This window comes from Nomascus leucogenys, chromosome 8, assembly GCF_006542625.1.
Source record: "Nomascus leucogenys isolate Asia chromosome 8, Asia_NLE_v1, whole genome shotgun sequence".
NCBI classification, from domain to species: Eukaryota; Metazoa; Chordata; class Mammalia; order Primates; family Hylobatidae; genus Nomascus; species Nomascus leucogenys.
Window position 1 is genome coordinate 14,323,041 of NC_044388.1, and position 21,280 is coordinate 14,344,320.

Sequence of the window (21,280 nt, forward strand, 5' to 3'; positions counted from 1 at the left end):
TTCATATCCTTTGCCCACTTTTTGATGGGGTTGTTTTTCTCTTGTAAATTTGTTTGAGTTCTTTGTAGATTCTGGATATTAGCCTTTTATCAGATAAGTAGATTGCGAAAATTTTCTCCCATTCTGTAGGTTGCCTGTTCACTCTGATGGTAGTTTCTTTTGCTGTGCAGAAGCTCTTTAGGTTAATTGGATCCCATTTGTCAGTTTTCGCTTTTGTTGCCATTGCTTTTGGTGTTTTAGACATGAAGTCCTTGCCCATGCCTATGTCCTGAATGGTATTGCCTAGGTTTTCTTCTAGGGTTTTTATGGTTTTAGGTCTAACATTTAAGTCTTTAATCCATCTTGAATTAATTTTTGTATACGGTGTAAGGAAGGGATCCAGTTTCAGCTTTCTACATGTGGCTAGCCAGTTTTCCCAGCACCATTCATTAAATAGGGAATCCTTTCCCCATTTCTTGTCTTTGTCAGGTTTGTCAAAGATCAGATAGTTGTAGATGTGTGATAATTGCTTCTGAGGGCTCTGTTCTGTTCCATTGGTCTATATCTCTGTTTTGGTACCAGTGCCATGCTATTTTGGTTACTGTAGCCTTGTAGTATAGTTTGAAGTCAGGTAGCATGATGCCTCCAGCTTTGTTCTTTTGGCTTAGGATTGTCTTTGCAATGCGGGCTCTTTTTTGGTTCCATATGAACTTTAAAGTAGTTTTTTCCAATTCTGTGAAGAAAGTCATTGGTAGCTTGATGGGGATGGCATTCAATCTATAAATTACCTTGGGCAGTATGGCCATTTTCACAATATTGATTCTTCCTGTCCATGAGCATGGAATGTTCTTCCATTTTTTTGTGTCCTCTTTTATTTCGTTGAGCAGTGGTTTGTAGTTGTCCTTGAAGAGGTCCTTCACATCCCTTGTAAGTTGGATTCCTAGGTATTTGATTCTCTTTGAAGCAATTGTGAATGGGAGTTCACTCATGATTTGGCTCTCTGTCTTTTATTGGTGTATAAGAATGCTTGTGATTTTTGCACATTGATTTTGTATCCTGAGAATTTGCCGAAGTTGCTTATCAGCTTAAGAAGATTTTGGGCTGAGACGATGGGGTTTTCTAAATATACAATCATGGCATCTGCAAACAGGGACAATTTGACTTCCTCTTTTCCTAATTGAATACCCTTTGTTTTTTTCTCCTGCCTGATTGCCCTGGCCAGAACTTCTAACACTATCTTGAATAGGAGTGGTGAGAGAGGGCATCCCTGTCTTGTGCCAGTTTTCAAAGGGAATGCTTCCAGTTTTTGCCCATTCAGTATGATATTGGCTGTAGGTTTCTCATAAATAACTTATTATTTTGAGATACGTCCCATCAATACCTAATTTATTGAGAGTTTTTAGCATGAAGGTTGTTGAATTTTGTCAAAGGCCTTTTCTGCATCTATTGAGATAATCATGTGGTTTTTGTCTTTGGTTCTGTTTATATGCTGGACTATGTTTATTGATTTGCGTATGTTGAATCAGCCTTGCATCCCAGGGATGAAGCCCACTTGATCATGGTGGTCAAGCTTTTTGATGTGCTGCCAGATTCGGTTTGCGGGTATTTTATTGAGGATTTTCGCATCGATGTTCATCAAGGATATTGGTCTGAAATTCTCTCTTTGTTATGTCTCTGCCAGGCTTTGGTATCAGGATGATGCTGGCCTCATAAAAGAAGTTAGGGAGGATTCCCTCTTTTTCTTTTGATTGTAATAGTTTCTGAAGGAATGGGGCCAGCTCCTCCTTGTACCTCTGGTAGAATTCGGCTGTGAATCCATCTGGTCCTGGACCTTTTTTGGTTGGTAAGCTATTAATTATTGCCTCAATTTCAGAGCCTGTTATTGGTCTATTCAGGGATTCAACTTCTTCCTGGTTTAGTCTTGGGAGGGTGTATGTGTCCAGGAATTTATCCATTTCTTCTAGATTTTCTAGTTCATTTGCGTAGAGGTGCTTATAGTTTTCTCTGATGGTAGTTTGTATTTCTGTGGGATCGGTGGTGATACCCCTTTATCATTTTTTATTGCGTCTAATTGAGTCTTCTCTCTTTTCTTCTTTATTAGTCTTGCTAGCGGTACACCAATTTTGTTGATCTTTTCAAAAAACCAGCTCCTGGATTCACTGATTTTTTTGAAGGGTTTTTTGTGTCTCTATCTCCTTCAGTTCTGCTCTGATCTTAGTTATTTCTTGCCTTCTGCTGGCTTTTGAATGTGTTTGCTCTTGCTTCTCTAGTTCTTTCAATTGTGATGTTAGGGTGTCAATTTTAGATCTTTCCTGCTTTCTCTTGTGGGCATTTAGTGCTATAAATTTCCCTCTACACACTGCTTTAAATGTGTCCCAGAGATTCTGGTATGTTGTGCCTTTGTTCTCATTGGTTTCAAAGAACATCTTTATTTCTGCCTTCATTTCGTTATGTACCCAGTAGTCATTCAGGAGCAGATTGTTTAGTTTCCATGTAGTTGAGCGGTTTTGAGTGAGTTTCTTAATCCTGAGTTCTAGTTTGATTGCACTGTGGTCTGAGAGACAGTTTGTTATAATTTCTGTTCTTTTACATTTGCTGAGGAGTGCTTTACTTCCAACTATGTGGTCAATTTTGGAATAAGTGTGATGTGGTGCTGAGAATAATGTATATTCTGTTGATTTGGGGTGGAGAGTTCTGTAGATGTCTATTAATTCCACTTGGTGCAGAGCTCAGTTCAATTCCTGGATATCCTTTTTAACTTTGTCTCATTGATCTGTCTAATGTTGACAGTGGGGTGTTAAAAGTCTCCCATTATTATTGTGTGGGAGTCTAAGTCTCTTTCTAGGTCTCTAAGGACTTGCTTTATGAATCTGGGTGCTCCTGTATTGGGTGCATATATATTTAGGATAGTTAGCTCTTCTTGTTGACTTGATCCCTTTACCATTATGTAATGGCCGTCTTTGTCTCTTTCGATCTTTGTGGGTTTAAAGTTTGTTTTATCAGAGACCAGGATTGCAACCCCTGCCTGCTTTTGTTTTCCATTTGCTTGGTAGATCTTCCTCCATCCCTTTATTTTGAGCCTATGTGTGTCTCTGCACGTGAGATGGGTCTGCTGAATACAGCACACTGATGGGTCTTGACTCTTTATCCAATTTGCCAGTCTGTCTTTTAATTGGAGCATTTAGCCCATTTACATTTAAGGTTAATATTGTTATGTGTGAATTTGATCCTGTCATTGCATTATGATGTTAGCTGGTTATTTTGCTTGCTAGTTGATGCAGTTTTTCCTAGCATCCATGGTCTTTACAATTTGGCATGTTTTTGCAGTGGCTGGTACCGGTTGTTCCTTTCCATGTTTAGTGCTTCCTTCAGGAGCTCTTGTAGGGCAGGCTTGGTGGTGACAAAATCTCTCAGCATTTGTTTGTCTCTAAAGGATTTTATTTCTCCTTCACTCATGAAGCTTAGTTTGGCTGGATATGAAATTCTGGGTTGAAAATTCTTTTCTTTAAGAATGTTGAATGTTGGCTCCCACTCTGTTCTGGCTTGTACAGTTTCTGCTGAGAGATCCGCTGTTAGTCTGATGGGCTTCCCTTTGTGGGTAACCCGAACTTTCTCTCTGTCTGCCCTTAACATTTTTCCTTCATTTCAACTTTGGTAAATCTGACAATTATGTTTCTTGGAGTTGCTCTTCTCAAGGAGTATCTTTGTAGTATTCTCTGTATTTCCTGAATTTGAATGTTGGCCTGCCTTGCTAGGTTGGGGAAGTTCTCCTGGATAATATCCTGCAGAGTGTTTTCCAACTTAGTTCTGTTCTCCCTGTCACTTTCAGGTACACCAGTCAGATGTAGATTTGGTCTTTTCATATAGTCCTATATTTCTTGGAGGCTTTGTTTGTGTCTTTTTACCCTTTTGTCTCTAAACTTCTCTTCTCACTTCATTTCATTCATTTGATCTTCAATCACTGATACCCTTTCTTCCAGTTGATTGAATCAGCTACTGAACCTTGTGCATTTGTCATGTAGTTCTCGTGCCATGGTTTTCAGCTCCATCAGGTCATTTAAGGACTTCTCTATACTGGTTATTCTAGTTAGCCATTCGTCTAATCTTTTTTCAAGGTTTTTAGCTTCTTTGCTATGGGCTCGAACTTCCTCCTTTAGCTCAGAGAAGTTTGGTCGTCAGAAGCCTTCTTCTCTCAACTCGTGAAAAGTCATTCTCCGTCCAGCTTTGTTCTGTTGCTGGCGAGGAGCTGTGTTTCTTTGGATGGGGAGAGGTGCTCTGATTTTTAGAATTTTCAGCTTTTCTGCTCTGTTTTTTGCCCATCTTTGTGGTTTTATCTACCTTTGTTCTTTGATGATGGTGATGTACAGATGGGGTTTTGATGTGGATGTCCTTTTTGTTTGTTAGTTTTCCTTCTCTTTTCTTAGCCTCACAAGTAGCTGGGATGGCCGGCATGTACCGCCATGCTCAGCTGGATTCCTTTTTTAAAATATCATTAGCTCTTATAGGGTTTAATTTTTTCATAGAGGTTATGCATTTGTTAGTAGGTTAATTCTGAAATGCCGTATGCTATTTTTGTTAGAATAGTATTTAGTATTTTCTGCTTGGTTATTGCTGAGGAAGTGAACCTTTAATTTTTGTGTTGGTCTAATGTGTGGACACTATTTGAACTCTTATTCTGAGTTCTAGAATGCATTCTAATACTTTGTTGATTTTGTTGGTTTTAGTATGTAGATTATTATATAACCTTGCAAACAATTTCAGTTTTGTCACTTCCTTTTCCTTTTCCTTTTTTTTTTTTGAGACAGTCTTGCTGTGTCCCACAGACTAGAAGAAGGCCAGGCACAGTGGCTCACGCCTATAACCCAGCATTTTGGGAGGATGAAGCAGGTGGATTACCTGAGGTCAGGAGTTAGAGAACAGTCTGCCTAACATGACGAAACCCGGTTTCTACTAAAAATACAAAAAATTAGCTGAGCATGGTGTAACTATAATCTCAGTTACTCAGGAGGCTGAGGCAGGAGAATCACTTGAACCCGGGAGGCAGAGGTTGCAGTGAGCCAAGATCATGGTGTGGCACTCCAGCCTAGGTGACAGAGCAAGACTCTGTCTCAAAAAAAAAAAAAAAAAAAAGCTGTAGAAGAACTGTGGGCATTTTATTTTCTTCTCGTTGAGTCTCTATTTTCTGAATTTTATATTGTTGTCTTTTGTACTTAAGGGGGAAACATTACTTTCAAAGTAAGATAAAAGATGAGACAACAATTATTAATCCTTGAACTTTATAATGAACTTTAGCAAGTTTAAATAAAAGTAGAATGGAAAATAAACATTCGCTTTAGATCAGATGTTACTTTCTGTATTTTTCAGTGGAAGTGAAGAAGCTCTTTCCAATGAAGACTGTGAAAATGTTTACCACTTGGTGTACTCAGCACATCGCCCTGTTGCTGTGGCAGCTGGAGAGTTCCTTCACAAAAAGTGAGCGAATTATCTTTGAAAACAGGTTCTACTTTTCTGTGTTGTTTTCTTGTTGTTTTAGAGTTTGTAGAAGAGAGTAATAGTGACTGAACGCAGTGCTGAAAATGTCCATCTCATACTCTGGGGGCTGTAACAGCCTCACAGCCTATGTATACATTATGAATCACACCCTTGAGGACGCTGTACCTTGTGACATACTCCTTTTTTTGAAATCTGAGAGGATGATTCTCAGCTAGATGTGAATGGAGATTGGAGGAGTGCATGAAATTTATAAAAGCTAATGTAATTGATAATTCATCACAGTAGCTTTTTCTTTAAAATTCTGAGGTCTGATCTTACTTTCTCAACATTCGTAATCTAAATGTGAAGCAGTATCACCTTTAAAATGCCTTCCAAGTTTTAATTTTTTTCATTCTCTCCATTATGATGATTGATTATTTTATTTATTTATTTATTTTTTTGAGATGGAGTTTCACTCTCGTTGCCCAGACTAGAGTACAATGGCGCAATCTCAACTCACCACAACGTCTGCCTCCCAGGTTCAAGCAATTGTCCTGTCTCAGCCTCCCAAGTAGCTGGGATTACAGGCATGCGCCACCCTGCCCAGCTAATTTTGTAATTTTATTAGAGACAGGATTTCTCCATGTTGGTCAGGCCGGTGTCGAATTCCCGACCTCAGGTAATCCACCCGCCTCAGCCTCCCAAAGTGCTGGGATTACAGGCGTGAGCCACCACACTTGGCCATGATCAGGATTATTTTAATCAGTAATTCATAGTAATTCTGAAAGTTTTATATATATAGTTATAGTTTAATTTTTTTAACCTTATTTTTTTGTAAAGCATAAAGCTAATGAGAGTGTATGCATGTAAACACTTAGGACGCACATTTTTTAGCATAATTTACTGTATATGTTCTATAATTGATTAGTAGATTAATTCTTTAAATCATTTAAAAATATATATAAGTATATATGTATGTATACATATGTAAGTATATATGTATGTATACATATGTAAGTATATATGTATGTATACATGTGTAAGTATATATGTATGTATACATGTGTAAGTATATATGTATGTATACATGTGTAAGTATATATGTATGTATACATGTGTAAGTATATATGTATGTATACATGTGTAAGTATATATGTATGTATACATGTGTAAGTATGTATGTATACATGTGTAAGTATGTATGTATGTATACATGTGTAAGTATGTATGTATGTATACATGTGTAAGTATGTATGTATACATATGTAAGTATGTATGTATATATACATATATGTAAGTATATGTGTATATATGTATATGTACACATATGTAAGTTTATGTGTATATATGTATATGTACATATATGTAAGTGTATGTGTATATGTGTATACACACATTTACATGTAAGTGTATGTGTATGCACACATGTACATGTAAGTATGTGTATGCACACATGTACATGTAAGTGTATGTGTATATATGTATATATACATATATATGTAAATATATATATTTTTTTTTTTTTAGAGAGAGATGGGGTCTTGCTCTCTTGCCCAGGCTGGTCTTGAACTCCTGGCCTCAAGTGATCCTCCCACCTCAGCCTTCCATAGTGTTGGGATTACAGGCATGAGCCACTGCACCCAGCTGATTAATTCATATTTAAAATATAAACATATTCTTGGTTATATGTGTGTATCTTTTGCTTTGTGTTTTGAGTTTTTGTTTATGGATTTAAATTACTAGCTTTGAATAATATTCACAAGTGATTTTAAAAGTTTATCATATATTCTGACTTCTTCTTATGCTGAAGTACAAATATAAATCATGGACTAGGCAACTGCTGTGCATCAGTGACTAACGTTGATAATGAGCAGGCCTGGTCCTCTATCCAGTATCTGCATTCAGTGCTACAATAACAAATTGTTCTCTACTCACTGGTACCTCTCAAAGTGAGAAAAGTTATTTGTATGTAAGAAATCTCTGTTAAGAAAGAAACCAGCTACTTACTGGGCATGCTGGCAAGGAAAATGAAGAGGAAGAAAGTCAAGGTTTTCAGGCATGACTTAAAATAATACTGAGTTTCCTAGTGACTCTGATACCTCTGGCTAGTAGAGTAACGCTGATTTTATATTTATCTTTGGATTTTGTCTGTCACCGATATCAAGAATGTACTGTAGTCTTTCTTTTTTCAGGATTATTATATTCTAATTAGTCTCTATTCTCTACTTAATTTGTCAAAGAACTTTGTGTTTTTAGAAATAATTTGTTGCTTCTGTAATTTCAGAGAGAAAATAAACTTATGAGATTGGTTCTCTGTATAATAGAAGCCATAAACTGGTAACTCGAGTTAGAAAAAGTCTTAGAATATACTTATTTTATATCTGTATTATATTTTTCTATGTTTGAAATATTGGCTAAATTTTTTATACTTTTAAAAATTGATAAATATGCATATTTATAGGGTACATGTGATATTTTGATGCATGCATCTAATGTGTGATGGTGAAATTAGGTAAGTAGGATATCCATCACCTCAAACATGTATTACTTCTTTGTGTTGGGAACTTTCCAAATCTTCTATTAATAACTATTTTAAAATATTCCATAAATTATTGTTAACTATAGTCACCCTACTGTGCTATCAAACACTAAAACTTATTTCTTCTAACTGTATTTTTGAACCCATTTACCAACCTCTCTTTATTCCACCCTCTGATAGCGATCATTCTACTGTCCCTCCAGGAGATCAATCTTTTTTTTAGCTCCCACATAAAAGTGAGAACGTGAGATACTTGTCCTTCTGTGCTTGGCTTAATTCACTTAACATAATGTCATCTAGTTCCATCTGTGTCACTGCAAATGACAGGATTTCCTTTTTATGGCTAAATGGTATTCCATTGTATATATATACCACATTTGTTTATCCATTCAAACGTTGATGGACACTTAGGTTGATTCCATGTCTCACTACTATGAATAGTGCTGTAGTAAACATGGCAGTGCAGATATCTCTTTGATATGCTGATATTTTTTCTTGTAGATATATACTTAGCAATGGAGTTGCTCGATCATATGGTAGATATTTTTAGTTTTTTGAGGAACCTCCATACTGTTTTCCACAGTTGCTGTACTAATTTACATTCCCACCAACAGTGTACTAGCATTCACCTTTGTCTGCATCCTGGCCAGCATGTTATTTTTTTGTCTTTATGATAATAGCTATTGAAAATGAGGTAAGATGATTTCTCATTGTGATTTCTTATTTGCATTTTCTTTATAATAAATGATGAGAGCGCTTTTTGTATACCAGTTGGCCACTGGTATGTCTTCCTTTGAGAAATGTCTATTCAGATCATTTGCCCATTTGTAAATTGGATTGTTTTCATTTTTGCTAAGGAGTTGTTTGAGTACCTTATATATTCTGGTTACTAATTGCTTGTTAGATGAATAGTTGGCCAATATTTTCACCCATTCTGCAGGTTGTCTCTTTATCGATCTCTTTGCTGTATGGAAACTTTTTTGCTTGTTATAATCTCATTTGTCTGTTTTTCCTTTTGTTGCCCATGCTGTTGAGGTCTTGCCCCAAAACTCTACCCAGACTAATATTCTTAAGAATCCCCAGTGTTTTCTTTCTCTTTTTTTTTTTTTTTCTTGTTTTTTTTCAAGACGGAGTCTCGCTAGCTAATAGAAATGGAATTGACCTCTTGACTTCTTTTTCAGATTGTTCACTTGGGCTGTACAAGAATGTTACTGATTTTTATGTTGATTTTATATTCTGCTACTTTTCAGAATTTATTAGTTCTAACATTTTTTTGGGCGGAGTCTCGTTTTTCTAAATATAAGATTATGCCATCCACAAACAAAGATAATTTGACTTCTTTCCAATTTGGATGTCTTTTATTTCATTCTCTTGCCTAATTGCTCTGACTAGGACTTTCAGTACTATGTTGTATAAAAGTGGTGAAAATTGGCATCCTGGTCTTGAGTTCTTACAGGAAAGGCTTTCAACTTTTCCCCATTTAATGTAATTGTAGCTGTAGGTTTGTCATATATGGACTTTATTATTTTGAGATGTGTTTCATCTTTGCTAGTCTGTTGAGAGTTTTTGTCATGAAGGGATGTTGATTTCTTTGAAATGCTTTTTCTCTGTTGAAAGGGTCATATGAGTTTTGTCTTTCAGTCTGTTGATGTGATGTATCACATTTACTGATAATGCATATGGTTAAACTATCTTTGTGTCCCTGATATAAATCCTGCTTGATTATGGTACATTATCTTTTTGATACGCTGTTAAATTTGGTTTGCTAGTTATTGTTGAGAATTTTTACATGCATGTTTACTGGGGATATTGTCTAATAGTTTTTGTTGTTGTTGTTATTTTGTCTTTGTCTGGTTTTGGCATCGGGGTGATGCTGACCTTGTAGAATGAGCTTGGAGGTATTCCCTTATCTTCAGTTTTCTGGAATAGTTTGAGTAGAATTGGTGTTAGTTCTTCTTTAAATGCTTGGTAGAATTCTGTAGTGAAGCCATCAGGTACTGGGCTTTTTTTGTTGTTGTTGTTGGGAGACTTTTTATTACTGCTTCAGTATCATTAATTTTTATTACTGCTTCAATATCATTGATCTCTTCAGGTTTTATTTTATTTTATTTTATTTTTTATTTATTTATTTTTTTTGAGACAGAGTTTTGCTGTTGTTGTCCTGGCTGGAGTACAGTGGCACAGTCTCGACTCACTGCAACCTCCGCCTCCTGGGTTCAAGCGATTCTCCTGCCTCAGCCTCCCGAGTAGCTGGGATTACAGGCCCTTGTCACCATGCCCAGCTAATTTTTGTATTTTTAGTAGAGATGGGGTTTCACCATCTTGGCCAGGCTGGTCTCAAACTCCTGACCTCATGTGGTTCACCCACCTTGGCCTCCAAGAGTGCTAGGACTAAAGGCGTGAGCCACCGTGCCCGGCAGCTTTTCTGTTTCTTTATGGTTCATTTACGATAGGTTGTATGTGTCCAAGAATTTATTCATTTCTTTTAGGTTTTACATTTTGTTGGTATACAGATGTTTATAATAGTTTTTACTGATCCTTTGTATTTCTCTTGTAACCATTGTAATGTCTCTTTTTCTGTCTCTGATTTTATTTATTTGGGTATTCTTTCTTTTTTTTTTTTTTTTTTTAGTTTAGCTAAAGGTTTGTCCATTTTGTTTATTTTTTTAAAAACCAATTGTGGTTTCATTGGTCTTTTGTATTTAGTCTTAATTACATTTAATCTCTGATCTTTATTATTCCTCTCCTTCGGCTAATTTTGGTTTGGGTTTTTTTTTTTTTTTTTTGGTGGGGGTCTTCTAGTTCCTTGATGTCTCATTATTGTTGTCTGTTTGAAGTTTTGCTAGTTTTTTGATATAGATACTTACTGGTATAAACTTTCCTTTAGAACTGCTTCAGCTGTACTGTACTTTATAGGTTTTAGTATGTTGTGTTTCTATTTTCTTTTCTCACGAAATTCTGAAATTTCTTCTTTGAACCATGTGTTGTTCAGGAGCGTGTTGTCTAACAATTTCCATTCCTTCTGTAATTGATTTTTAGTTTTATTCCATTATGGTTAAAAAAGATACTCAATATGCATCCAATATTTTAAAATCTATTGACTTCTTTTGTGACCTTGTAGCTTGTCCTGGAGAATATTTCATTTGCTACTAGAAAAATGAGTATTCTGCAACTGTTAGATGGAATGTTCTGTAAATGTATGTTAGGTCCATTTGATCTAGAATGCAGTTTAACTCCAATGTTTCTTTGGAAACGTTGATTCTTCCCATTGCTGAAAATTGCACGTTGAAGTCCCCTACTACTCCTATTATATTGCAGTTACTCTCTCTCCTTATGTCTTAATTTTTTAAATATTTGTGAGGTTCAATATTGAGTGTAGAGATATTTACAATTGTTATATTCTCTTGTCATATTGACCCTTTTACCATTGTAAAATGGTATTCTTTGTCTTTTTTCTTTTCTTTTCTTTTTTCTTTCTTTTTTTTTTTTTTTAACTTTTTGAGACAGAGTCTCGCTCTGTTGCCAGGCTGGGGTGCAGTGGTGCCATCTTGGCTCACTGCAATCTCCACCTCCTGGGTTCAAGCAGTTCTCCTGCCTCAGCCTCCCGAGTAGCTGGGACTACAGGCGCCTGTCACCACGCCTGGCTAATTTTTATATTTTTAGTAGAGACAGGGTTTCATCATGTTGGCCAGGATGGTCACCATCTCTTGGCCTTGTGACCTGCCCATCTCAGCCTCCCAAAGTGCTGGGATTACAGGCTTGCACCACCGTGCCTGGCCTTTTATGTCTTTTTTTAATCATTCTTGACTTAAAGTCTATTTTATTTGATAACAAATATAGCCACTTCTGTTACATTTTTGGTTTCTAAGTGCATGGATTATCTTTTTCCATACCTTCACTTTCAGTCTGTATATGTCTTTATAGATGAAGTGAGTTTCTTATGGCAGAATATAGTTGGGTCATTTTTTTTTTAATCCATTCAGCCACTTTATATGTCTTTCAATTTGATAATTTAATCCATTTACCTTCAGGATTATTATTGATGGGCATGTGTTTACTATTGCCATTTTGTTGCTTGTTTTCTGATAGTTTTGTAGATCTCATTGATTTTTTTCTCTCTCTGTCTTCCTCTTAGTTATCTAGTAATATATTTTGATTCTGTGCTGTTTATTTCTGGTGTATCTATTATAGACATTGCTTTGTGATTACACTGAGGCTTGTAAAAAATATCTTGTAGTTAAAACAGGTTATTTTATGTAGGGCATGGTGGCTTACACCTGTAATCACAGCACTTTGGGAGGCCAAGGCGGGCAGATCTCCTGAGGTCAGGAGTTCAAGACCAGCCTGGCCAACATGATGAAAGCCTGTCTCTGCTAAAAATATAAAAATCAGCCAGGCGTGATGGCAGGTGCCTGTAATTCCAGCTACTTGGGAGGTTGAGGCAGGAGAATTGCTTGAACCTAAGAGGCAGAGGTTGCAGTGAGCTGAGATCGTGCCACTGCACTCCAACCTAGGTGACAGAGCAAGACTCACTCTCAAAACAAAACAAAACAACAACAAAAAAAAACAGAAAAAATACAGGTTATTTTAAACTTATAATGACTTAACTTTGATTGTAAAGTATCATAAATAAACTTTACACTTTAACACTGCTCCCCTCCCATGTTTTGGCTTTTCTGTGTTTCAGTTTACATTTTAAAAATTTTGTTTATCTCAGCAATTGTTGCAGTTCTTTGTTTTGGGGTTTCTTCATTTCTTTGTTTTTTGTTTTTGTAGAGACAGGGTTTTGCCATGTTGCCCAGGCCAGTCTCAAACTCCTAAGCTCAAGTGATCCTCCCATCTTGGCCTCCCAAAGTTTGGAGATTACAGGCATGAGTCACCATGCCTGGCCCCAGTTGTTATTTTTAATAGTTTTTTATTATAGTCTTCATGCTTAAGATATAACTCATTTACTTGCCACATTTTAGAGTACTCTGAATTTTTTTCAGTTTTCTTACTTTTACCAATGAGTTTTGTACCTTGAAGTTTTCTTGTCACACATTAGTGTTGGGGTAATCAGACCCAACACCAGGCCATGGGGGCTATGAAGTCTGGCAGAGTCAAAGGAATGAGAAAAGACAAGTTAAGAATGAGTACATAAGGTGGGTCCAGGGGGCCAACGCTGGTATGGAGGCTGCAAAGGCCCCAAGCTCTGGGAGCCCACACTATTTATTGGTGATCAAACAAAGAAGCAGGTGGTGAGGACATTTGGATGTGGGGGTAAACAGGTGAGGACATGAGGACGTAGGGGTAGAAAGGTAGCAGTGCATCAAGCATATCTGTGACACTTTAGCATTTTCTTTGATGCATATAAAATATGCTCTGCTGCTTGAGATAGTGGAGAACATGTTTACGAGCCTGGGAGAGCAACCAACAAGTCTGCGCACATTCCAGAGGCCACGAGGGATTTGATGCTCTGAGCCCTGGTTTCCATTCAAGCCACGAGGGGTTTTATTGCCCTGGGCTTATATTTGTGGTGCGGCAGGGCAGCCTTCCACCCTTTGGCACAGACTTTGGTGTTCCAAAGGCCATGAGGGGTTTTAGACCCTGGACCCTGGACATTTTCCAAGACTCTTTTATATTATGACAGACAAGCCAATCCTGCCTGAGCTTTTCTGCCAACACATTAGCATTCATTTCTTTCAAATTGAAGAACTCTTTTTGGCATTTTTTATAAGGCAGCTCTGGTGTTGATGAATTCCCTCAGCTTCTATTTGGGAAAGTCTTTATCTGTCTTTCATGTTTGAAGGATATTGTTAGGTACAGTATTCTTGGATAGCAGTTTTCTTTCTTCAAAACTTTGAATATAGCATCCCAGTCTATCCTGGCCTTCAAGGTTTCTGCTGATAAATCTACTGAAAGCCATATAGGAGCTCCATTGAATATGATATGATTCTTTTCTTTTGATGCTTTGAATATTTCTTCTTTGTCTTTGATTTTTACTAATTTGATTATGGTGTGCCTTGGGAAATTCCTCTTTGGGTTGAATTTGTTTGATGACATCTGAGCTTTCTGTTCCTGGATGCTGTTGCCTTTCTCCAGATTTGGGGAATTTTCAGCCTTACTCTTTTAATATGCTTTCTAGGCCCTTTTTCTCTCTCATCTCCTTTGGGAATGCTAATTTTGCAGAAATTAGTTTGCTTGAACGTGTCCCATAATTCTCACAGGCTTTTTAAATTCTTTTTTCTTTTGCTCTTCTTACTAGGTAATTTCATATGTTCTGCCTTCAAGCTTACTAATTCTTTCCTCTGTTTGGTCAAGTTTGCTGTTGAAGCTTTCTAGTGAGTTTTTCACTTCATTTATATTCTTTATTTCTAGGATGTATATTTGATTTTTAAAAATTGTTTCTATTCATCATATTTCTCATTTTGTTTTTCAAATTTGATTTAGTTTTCTATTTGGAATTTTTGTGTGTACGTAATTCCTTAAAATTCTTTTTAAGAGGATTACCCTGAATTGCCTGTCAGACATTTCATAGATCTTCAGTTTTTCTGGATCTGTTGCTGGAGCTCTACTGGTTTTGTTTGGTAGTGTAATATTTCCCTGACTTAAGTTGATGCTTGTGTATTTGAAGAGATAGCTATCGCTTCCACTTTTTTGCAAGTTTTCTTTGGTAGTATTAGACCTTTACTTCTTAGTTTCAGAACTTGAACCCTGGCCTCTTGTTTTTTTCTTGGTCTGGCAAGAACTTATAGTGGAATTTAAACAGTATTCCAGAACCAAGGCACTGCACTTCTGTTCTTTCTCAGTCTGGTGAAGACTCTTAGTACTGGAGCTTAAACACTGCCCTGGAACTATATTGCTGGCCTTACATTATTTCCCAACCTGGGAAATACTTAAGTGGGTACTGCAACTTAATCCCGACCTTTTAGTTGTTCCCAGGCCAAGGAAAGACTTTATACAGTCACCTGGGCTTTGTGGAAAATACATCTAGGGATTTGATCCTTCCCTTGGATTGTGCCCCTTGCAGTGCTTTTGCACTGGCCACTCCCTTCAACATGGCATTCCCACTGGCCCATGTGCCGAGTGGCCACCAAGATCTGTGCACCAGTTGCTGTGATCAGCACCCTATTCTTTCTCCCCAGTTCACCCCAGGTGTTTCTGGCCTCCAGGCACTCCCAGTGGTTCCGTGGGATGGAACTGGAGTGGGCTTCTTGTGAAGTTTCGCAGACCAGCAAGGAGAGCGATTTTCCACTTCAAATTCCCTCTTATCAGCAATCATGGGTCTAGGGAAATTCTCTTTGAGTTTTGCCAGCTTGTAGGGAGGGGGCAGTTGGCACAGTGTGAAATGACTGTTTCTCTTACTAATCATGGTTTCTTGACTCTGTGGGCCCAGAGGGTTTCTCCACTTCTCTTCAGAGTTCTAGCATTTTCAGGGTGGTATCCTTGTGTTTGAATAGTTTCTGGTTGTATTTTTGTAGGGGTAGTGATGGCTCGGCAATCTTCTGTTCCACCATCTTGCTGATATCACAACACCAAAAAAAAGTTTTTATTAGAATATCTTCCACAGAAATCCAGAAGGATAAGCCTCCATTAGTTTTTGTTTCTTTGGGAAAATCAGGCCAATTCTTATGCAAATGAAAGCTTCACTCCATAAATGTATTTTAGGCCCCTGTCTTGGAGAAACTTACAGTTTGATGACTTGATTAATGATCTCTTTTGTCATTCTTCCATCGTTTAATATGGTGACTTAGAAAATCTTAAATAAGCTATGGAGTATCCCCAGGAGTTCCATGATCAGCTTTCAAAGATACATAAATGTACACATCCACACACGTATAGTGTCTTGTAGTCCAGTCATAAGCTATTCACAATATTAACCAATCATCCAAAAAGTAGTAAGATCTGTCTGAAATGAATATTTTAATACATCATCAAAAATTCCACATTTTAATACTCAAAATTTAAGCAAATTTCTCAATACCTTATTTATATGCAGTAAATGGAATTATTTAAATTGGTACAAGCTGGGCATGGTGGCTCATCCCCATAATCCCAGCACTTTGGGAGGCCGAGGCAGGTGGACGACTTGAGGTCAGGAGTTCGAGATCAGCCTGGCCAACATGGTGAAACCCATCTCTACTAAAAATACAAAAAATTGGCCTGGCATGGTGGCACCCGCCTGTAATCTTAGCTACTCCAGAGGCCGAGACAGGAGAATCTCTTGAGCCCAGGAGGCGGAGGTTGCAGTGAGCAGAGACCATGCCATTGCTGTCCAGCCAGGCCGACAGAGTGAGACTTCATCTCAAGAAAACATAAAATAAGCCAATCATGGTGGCTCAGGCCTGTAATCCCAGCACTTTGGGAGGCCGAGGTGGGCGGATTACTTGAGGTCAGGAGTTCGAGACCAGCCTGGCCAACATGGTGAAACCCTGTCTCTACTAGAAAATACAAAAATTAGCTGGGCATGGTGGCAGGCACCTGTAATCCCAGCAACCTGGGAGGCTGAGGCATGAGAATTGCTTGAATCTAGGAGGCAGAGATTGTGCTGCTGCCCTCCAGCCTGGGTGACAGAGCGAGACTCTGTCTCAAAAAATAAATAAATAAATAGATTGGTATATTTCAGTTATCAGGGATATTCATATTTTCCTTTTACCACCCCTCTGAAAGTCACCCATTAAACAGAACCTTCTCTTAAATGATAGCTATATAGATATAGCTTCAAGATAAGTTCTCTAGTCCCCTAATATGCCTTCCTCCTCACCTGCCCCACAAAAAAACTCAGCTTCTCTGTGGTCGTTTTCTGCTAGAGATTGGTTTCTTTTAATATCACATGAAATTATTCTCATTTTATTCAGTTATTTTGCCTCTCATTTGAGAGGCCTACTCTGACTTTTATGTATAAACTAGTACATGCTATATACATATACCGGTTTTTTTTTTACTTTATAACCAGGAACAGTATATACTTATCTACCATTTATTCACTAAAGTGAGAGCTCCATGAAAATAGGGATTTTGTCGTTTGTCCTAAGATCCCTTTTACCTAGAGCAATGCCTAGAAATAAGGTACCTTTAGCAATTTTTTTTTTTTTTTTTTTTTTTGAGATGTAGTCTTGCTCTGTCGCCCAGGGTGGAGTGTAATGGCGTGATCTTGGCTCACTGTAAGCTCCGCCTCCTGAGTTCATGCCATTCTTCTGCCTCAGCCTCCCAAGTAGATTGGACTACGGGCACCCGCCACCACGCCCGGCTAATTTTTTGTAATTTTAGTAGAGACGGGGTTTCACTGTATGAGCCAGGATGGTCTCAATCTCCTGACTTCATGATCTGCCTGCCTCGGCCTCCCAAAGTGCTGGGATTACAGGCGTGAGCCACCATGCCCAGCCAACTTAGCAGTTTTTAAGTTTTGTTAGAATAAATCTAAACAAATTAAAAATTTCAAATCTTTTTTTTTGCCTATTTCAGATGTTTTGTTACTACATGATATTTTTATTAATTTACCATTAATGTCATTTTACTAAAAACTATTGGGTTCATAGATAATGTTTCTAGATAATAAGGTGTGGATTTTTTAAATTATTGATGAAACATTTGGTTATATGTTATAATTACATGACTGTGAAATCAATGTTTAGGAAAATAGAACTTAAGGCCAAGGCAGGCGTATCACCTGAGGTCAGGAGTTTGAGACCAGCCTGGCCAACATGGTGAAACCTCGTCTCTACTAAAAATACAAAAATTAGCCCAGCGTAGTGGCAGGCACCTGTAATTTCAGCTACTTGGAAGGCTGAAGCAGGAGAATTGCTTGAACCCGGGAGGCAGAGGTTGCAGTGAGCCAAGATCATGCCACTGCACTCCAGCCTGGGTGACAGAGCGAGACTCTGTCTCAAAAGAAAATAGAACTCAGTTTAAAATTACATATTCTAGTATCAATCATTACAGGATAATAGCAGTCCTTATCATTTTCACATATATTTGAACATTGTTCATCAGTAAAAGTTTCCCTTTACATTTTATATCTAGTTTAACCTGTAGGACATTGTTCAGATGCCACCATTTTCTGACCTATAATGACATCAGTTACATATTTATATTGAAATAGATGAATAATCTGATCTCTGATATATATTTTTTTTTTTTCGGAGTCTCTGTCGCCCGGGCTGGAGTGCAGTTGTGCAATCTCGGCTCTCTGCAGGCTCCGCCTCCTGGGTTCATGCCATTCTCCTGCCTCAGCCTCCCGAGTAGCTGGGACTACAGGCGCCCGCCACCATGCCTGGCTAATTTTTTGTATTTTTAGTAAAGACGGGATTTCACTGTGTTAGCCAGGATGGTCTCAATCTCCTGACCTCATGATCCACCTGCCTCGGCCTCCCAAAGTGCTGGGATTACAGGCATGAGCCTCTGCACCTGGCCTGATCTCTGATACTCTTTCTCCCTGCTCCCCCTTTTTGTTGTTGTTGTTAAACACTGAAATGATTTGTGTGGTGAGGGAAGACTAAAGTTCATATTCATGTAACTTTGCAATGCCCTGTTATTTATTTCCAGGCTATTTAGCAGACATGACCCACAAGCAGAAGAAGCATTAGCAAAGAGGAGGGGAAGAAACAGCCCGAATGGAAACCTCATTAGGATGCTGGTTCTTTTCTTTCTTGAAAGTGAGGTAAAAAAGGTTTTAAGATAATTCCTTATTTCTTTTTATTATATTACATTTTAAATAAAATTGTCAATTCATTTTAATTTTTTTCAATCAAATAAAAACAAATCTGTTTGTTATAAAGTTGCCTTCATGAATTGCATGATATAGAATCAGTCCTTTACCTTTTGTGGAAAGGTGTTCTGAATATATATGTAGGTGTGGATCAACACTGAATACAGACTAGCAGTTGTTAAACTTTTACAGTATTGCAATACTGCATACTTTTTTTTTTTTCTTTTGAGACAGGGTCTCACTCTGTCACCCAGGGTGGAGTACGGTGGTGCAATCTCGGCTCACTGCAGCCTCTGCCTCCCAGGTTCAAGGGATTGTCCTGCCTCAGCCTCCCGAGTAGCTGGGACTACAGGTGCCCACTACCACACCCAGCTAATTTTTGTATCTTTAGTAGAGACGGGGTTTCACCATGTTGGCCAGGCTGGTCTCGAACTCCTGACTTAGGTCATCTGCCCACCTTGGCCTCCCAAAGTGCTGGGATTATGGTCATGAGCCACCATGCCCAGCCTGCATACCTTTTTTTTATTGTTGCCTTTTGCTTTTATGCCTGTAGCTTTTACATTAAACAGTTTTTGAAAATTGTCAGACTGTTAATAACATTAGTTTTATCTTGTTTGAAAATTATTTAGTAAGGAGAAAGAAAAATATGAATTCATGTTTTAATTGATAGTTGTACAAGCCTTATAGCAATATTTCCATGTGCTATATTCAGTTATTGCTTAAACAATTTTGTAATTAACACTTATATGTCGGGATCTGTTTTTGCAAGTAAACTTCGGTTTTTCCATCAAAATGGTGTGGGTTTTTTTTTTTTTTTTTATATATTGTAATCTGTATTTCCTACTACTGCCATGTCATTGGGGAAACAGTAAATTAAACCTGAAGAACTCCTGAGTAACTTAACTTCTTCGTTTAGAAATGCTTGGAAATAGAGTTGCAGGCCAGGTGCGGTGGCTCACGCTTGTAATCCGAGCACTTTGGGAGGCCGAGGTGGGCAGATCACTTGAGGCCTGGCTAATATAGCAAAAGTCTGTCTCTACTAAAAATAGAAAAAAATTAGCCGAGTGTGGTGGCGCACACCTAATCACAGCTAATAAAGAGTCTGAAGTACAAGAATCACTCGAACCCAGGAGGCAGAGGTTGCATGCAGTGAGCCGAGTTTGTACCACTGCACTCCACACTTCATGACAGAGCCAGATTCTGTCTCAAAAAAAAAAATAAAATAAATAAGCAAACAAAATAGAGTTGCAAAAGAAGTAAAGAACATCTAGAAACCTAGGACTCTCATTTTCATTTGTTAAAAAGTGTTTTTGATTTGTGCTAGAATGTCAGTGAAGAAGAGAAATGATTCTATGAATGCTGAAGTTTGAGAGTAAGAGGGGAACTTCGTAGGAATAAGGAAGAGAGACACAAACAGGTAGCCTATATGAAAATTAAAATTGGAGAAGAACTCAGTCAGTGGAATGAAGGGTGTTAGGGCAAAACAGCAGAAAGTGGTGAAGGAGTTGCTGCCATTTTTTAAGAGAGTTACCAATGACTAGAGAAATAAAGTCAGAAACAAAACTAGAGAGTTGAATTTGAGTAAAGAATGTGTTTAATAGTGTTTTAAATGTGTATACAAATTACCTGAGAATCTTGTTAAAATGCCAGCTCTTATTCAATAGCTCTAGAATGGGGCCTGAGATTCTACATTTCTAACAGTCTCCAAGATAGTGCTTATGCTCCTGGTCCAAGGATCACACTTTGCATACTAATGATTTGAAGCATTATTTTCTTAACAAGCAAGGTTGGAGGTATTACAGAATAAAATGCAAAATGTGAATTTTTTTAGTAAAACACTAACTACCCCGTAAATATCACATGTCTAGTAAACCATTTCAACTTACACTCTTACCTCTCTTAGGTTTTTTAGAGGAATGGAATAAAAAGTAGCCAGGCACGGTGGCTACTTGGAAGGCTAACGTGGGAGGATCCCTTGAGCCCAGGAGTTGCGTAGGCTGCAGTAAGCTATGATCGCACCATTTGCACTCCAGCCTGTGCAAGACCCTGTTTCTAAAAAAAAAAAAAAAACAACAGTAGCTTCAGAAATTGATAAGTATGAGATAACTACTGAAAAGTTTAGGGAATATGATGATCTTCACTAACTGATTTTGATTATTAATTAAAGGAAAATGTTTTTTATCTCTGAAAGCTCAAGGACTTTTTGATTTATTAAAAGGCAAGAGTACTTAGTTTCAGGCGTTTTGTCTTTTATTTAAAGAAGTAATTTGTAATGTTTATTACTGCACAATTATCAGATGGTCTTACTGTATTCCTGTGTTTGCTACGATTTTCTAGAGTCTTACAACAGAATTAGAATGTATTTGCCAGCTGTATTGCATTCCTTTTTTTTTTCTTTTTTTTTTTTTGAGACAGAGTCTTGCTCTGTCACTCAGGCTAGAGTGCAGTGACGTGATCTCAGCTCACTGCAACCTCTGTCTCCCAGATTCAAGCAATTCTCATACCTTATCCTCCAAATAGTTGGGACTACAAGTGTGTACCACCATGCCTGGCTAATTTTTGTATTTTTAGTAGAGATGGGGTTTCACCATTTCTGGCTGGTC

At 37.7% G+C, this 21,280-nt stretch overlaps 1 protein-coding gene across 3 annotated transcripts in view; it reads left to right on the forward strand.

Annotated features, from left to right (window-relative positions):
* Positions 1-21,280, forward strand: part of STAG1 (stromal antigen 1) — a 417,686-nt gene that overhangs the window by 273,728 nt on the left and 122,678 nt on the right. For all 3 annotated transcript variants that reach the window (XM_003265265.4, XM_030816776.1, XM_030816778.1), the window contains 2 exons: positions 5,344-5,451; positions 18,515-18,629. In XM_003265265.4, coding sequence (XP_003265313.1) covers positions 5,344-5,451; positions 18,515-18,629 — 223 coding nt within the window. The remainder of the gene's footprint in view (positions 1-5,343; positions 5,452-18,514; positions 18,630-21,280) is intronic.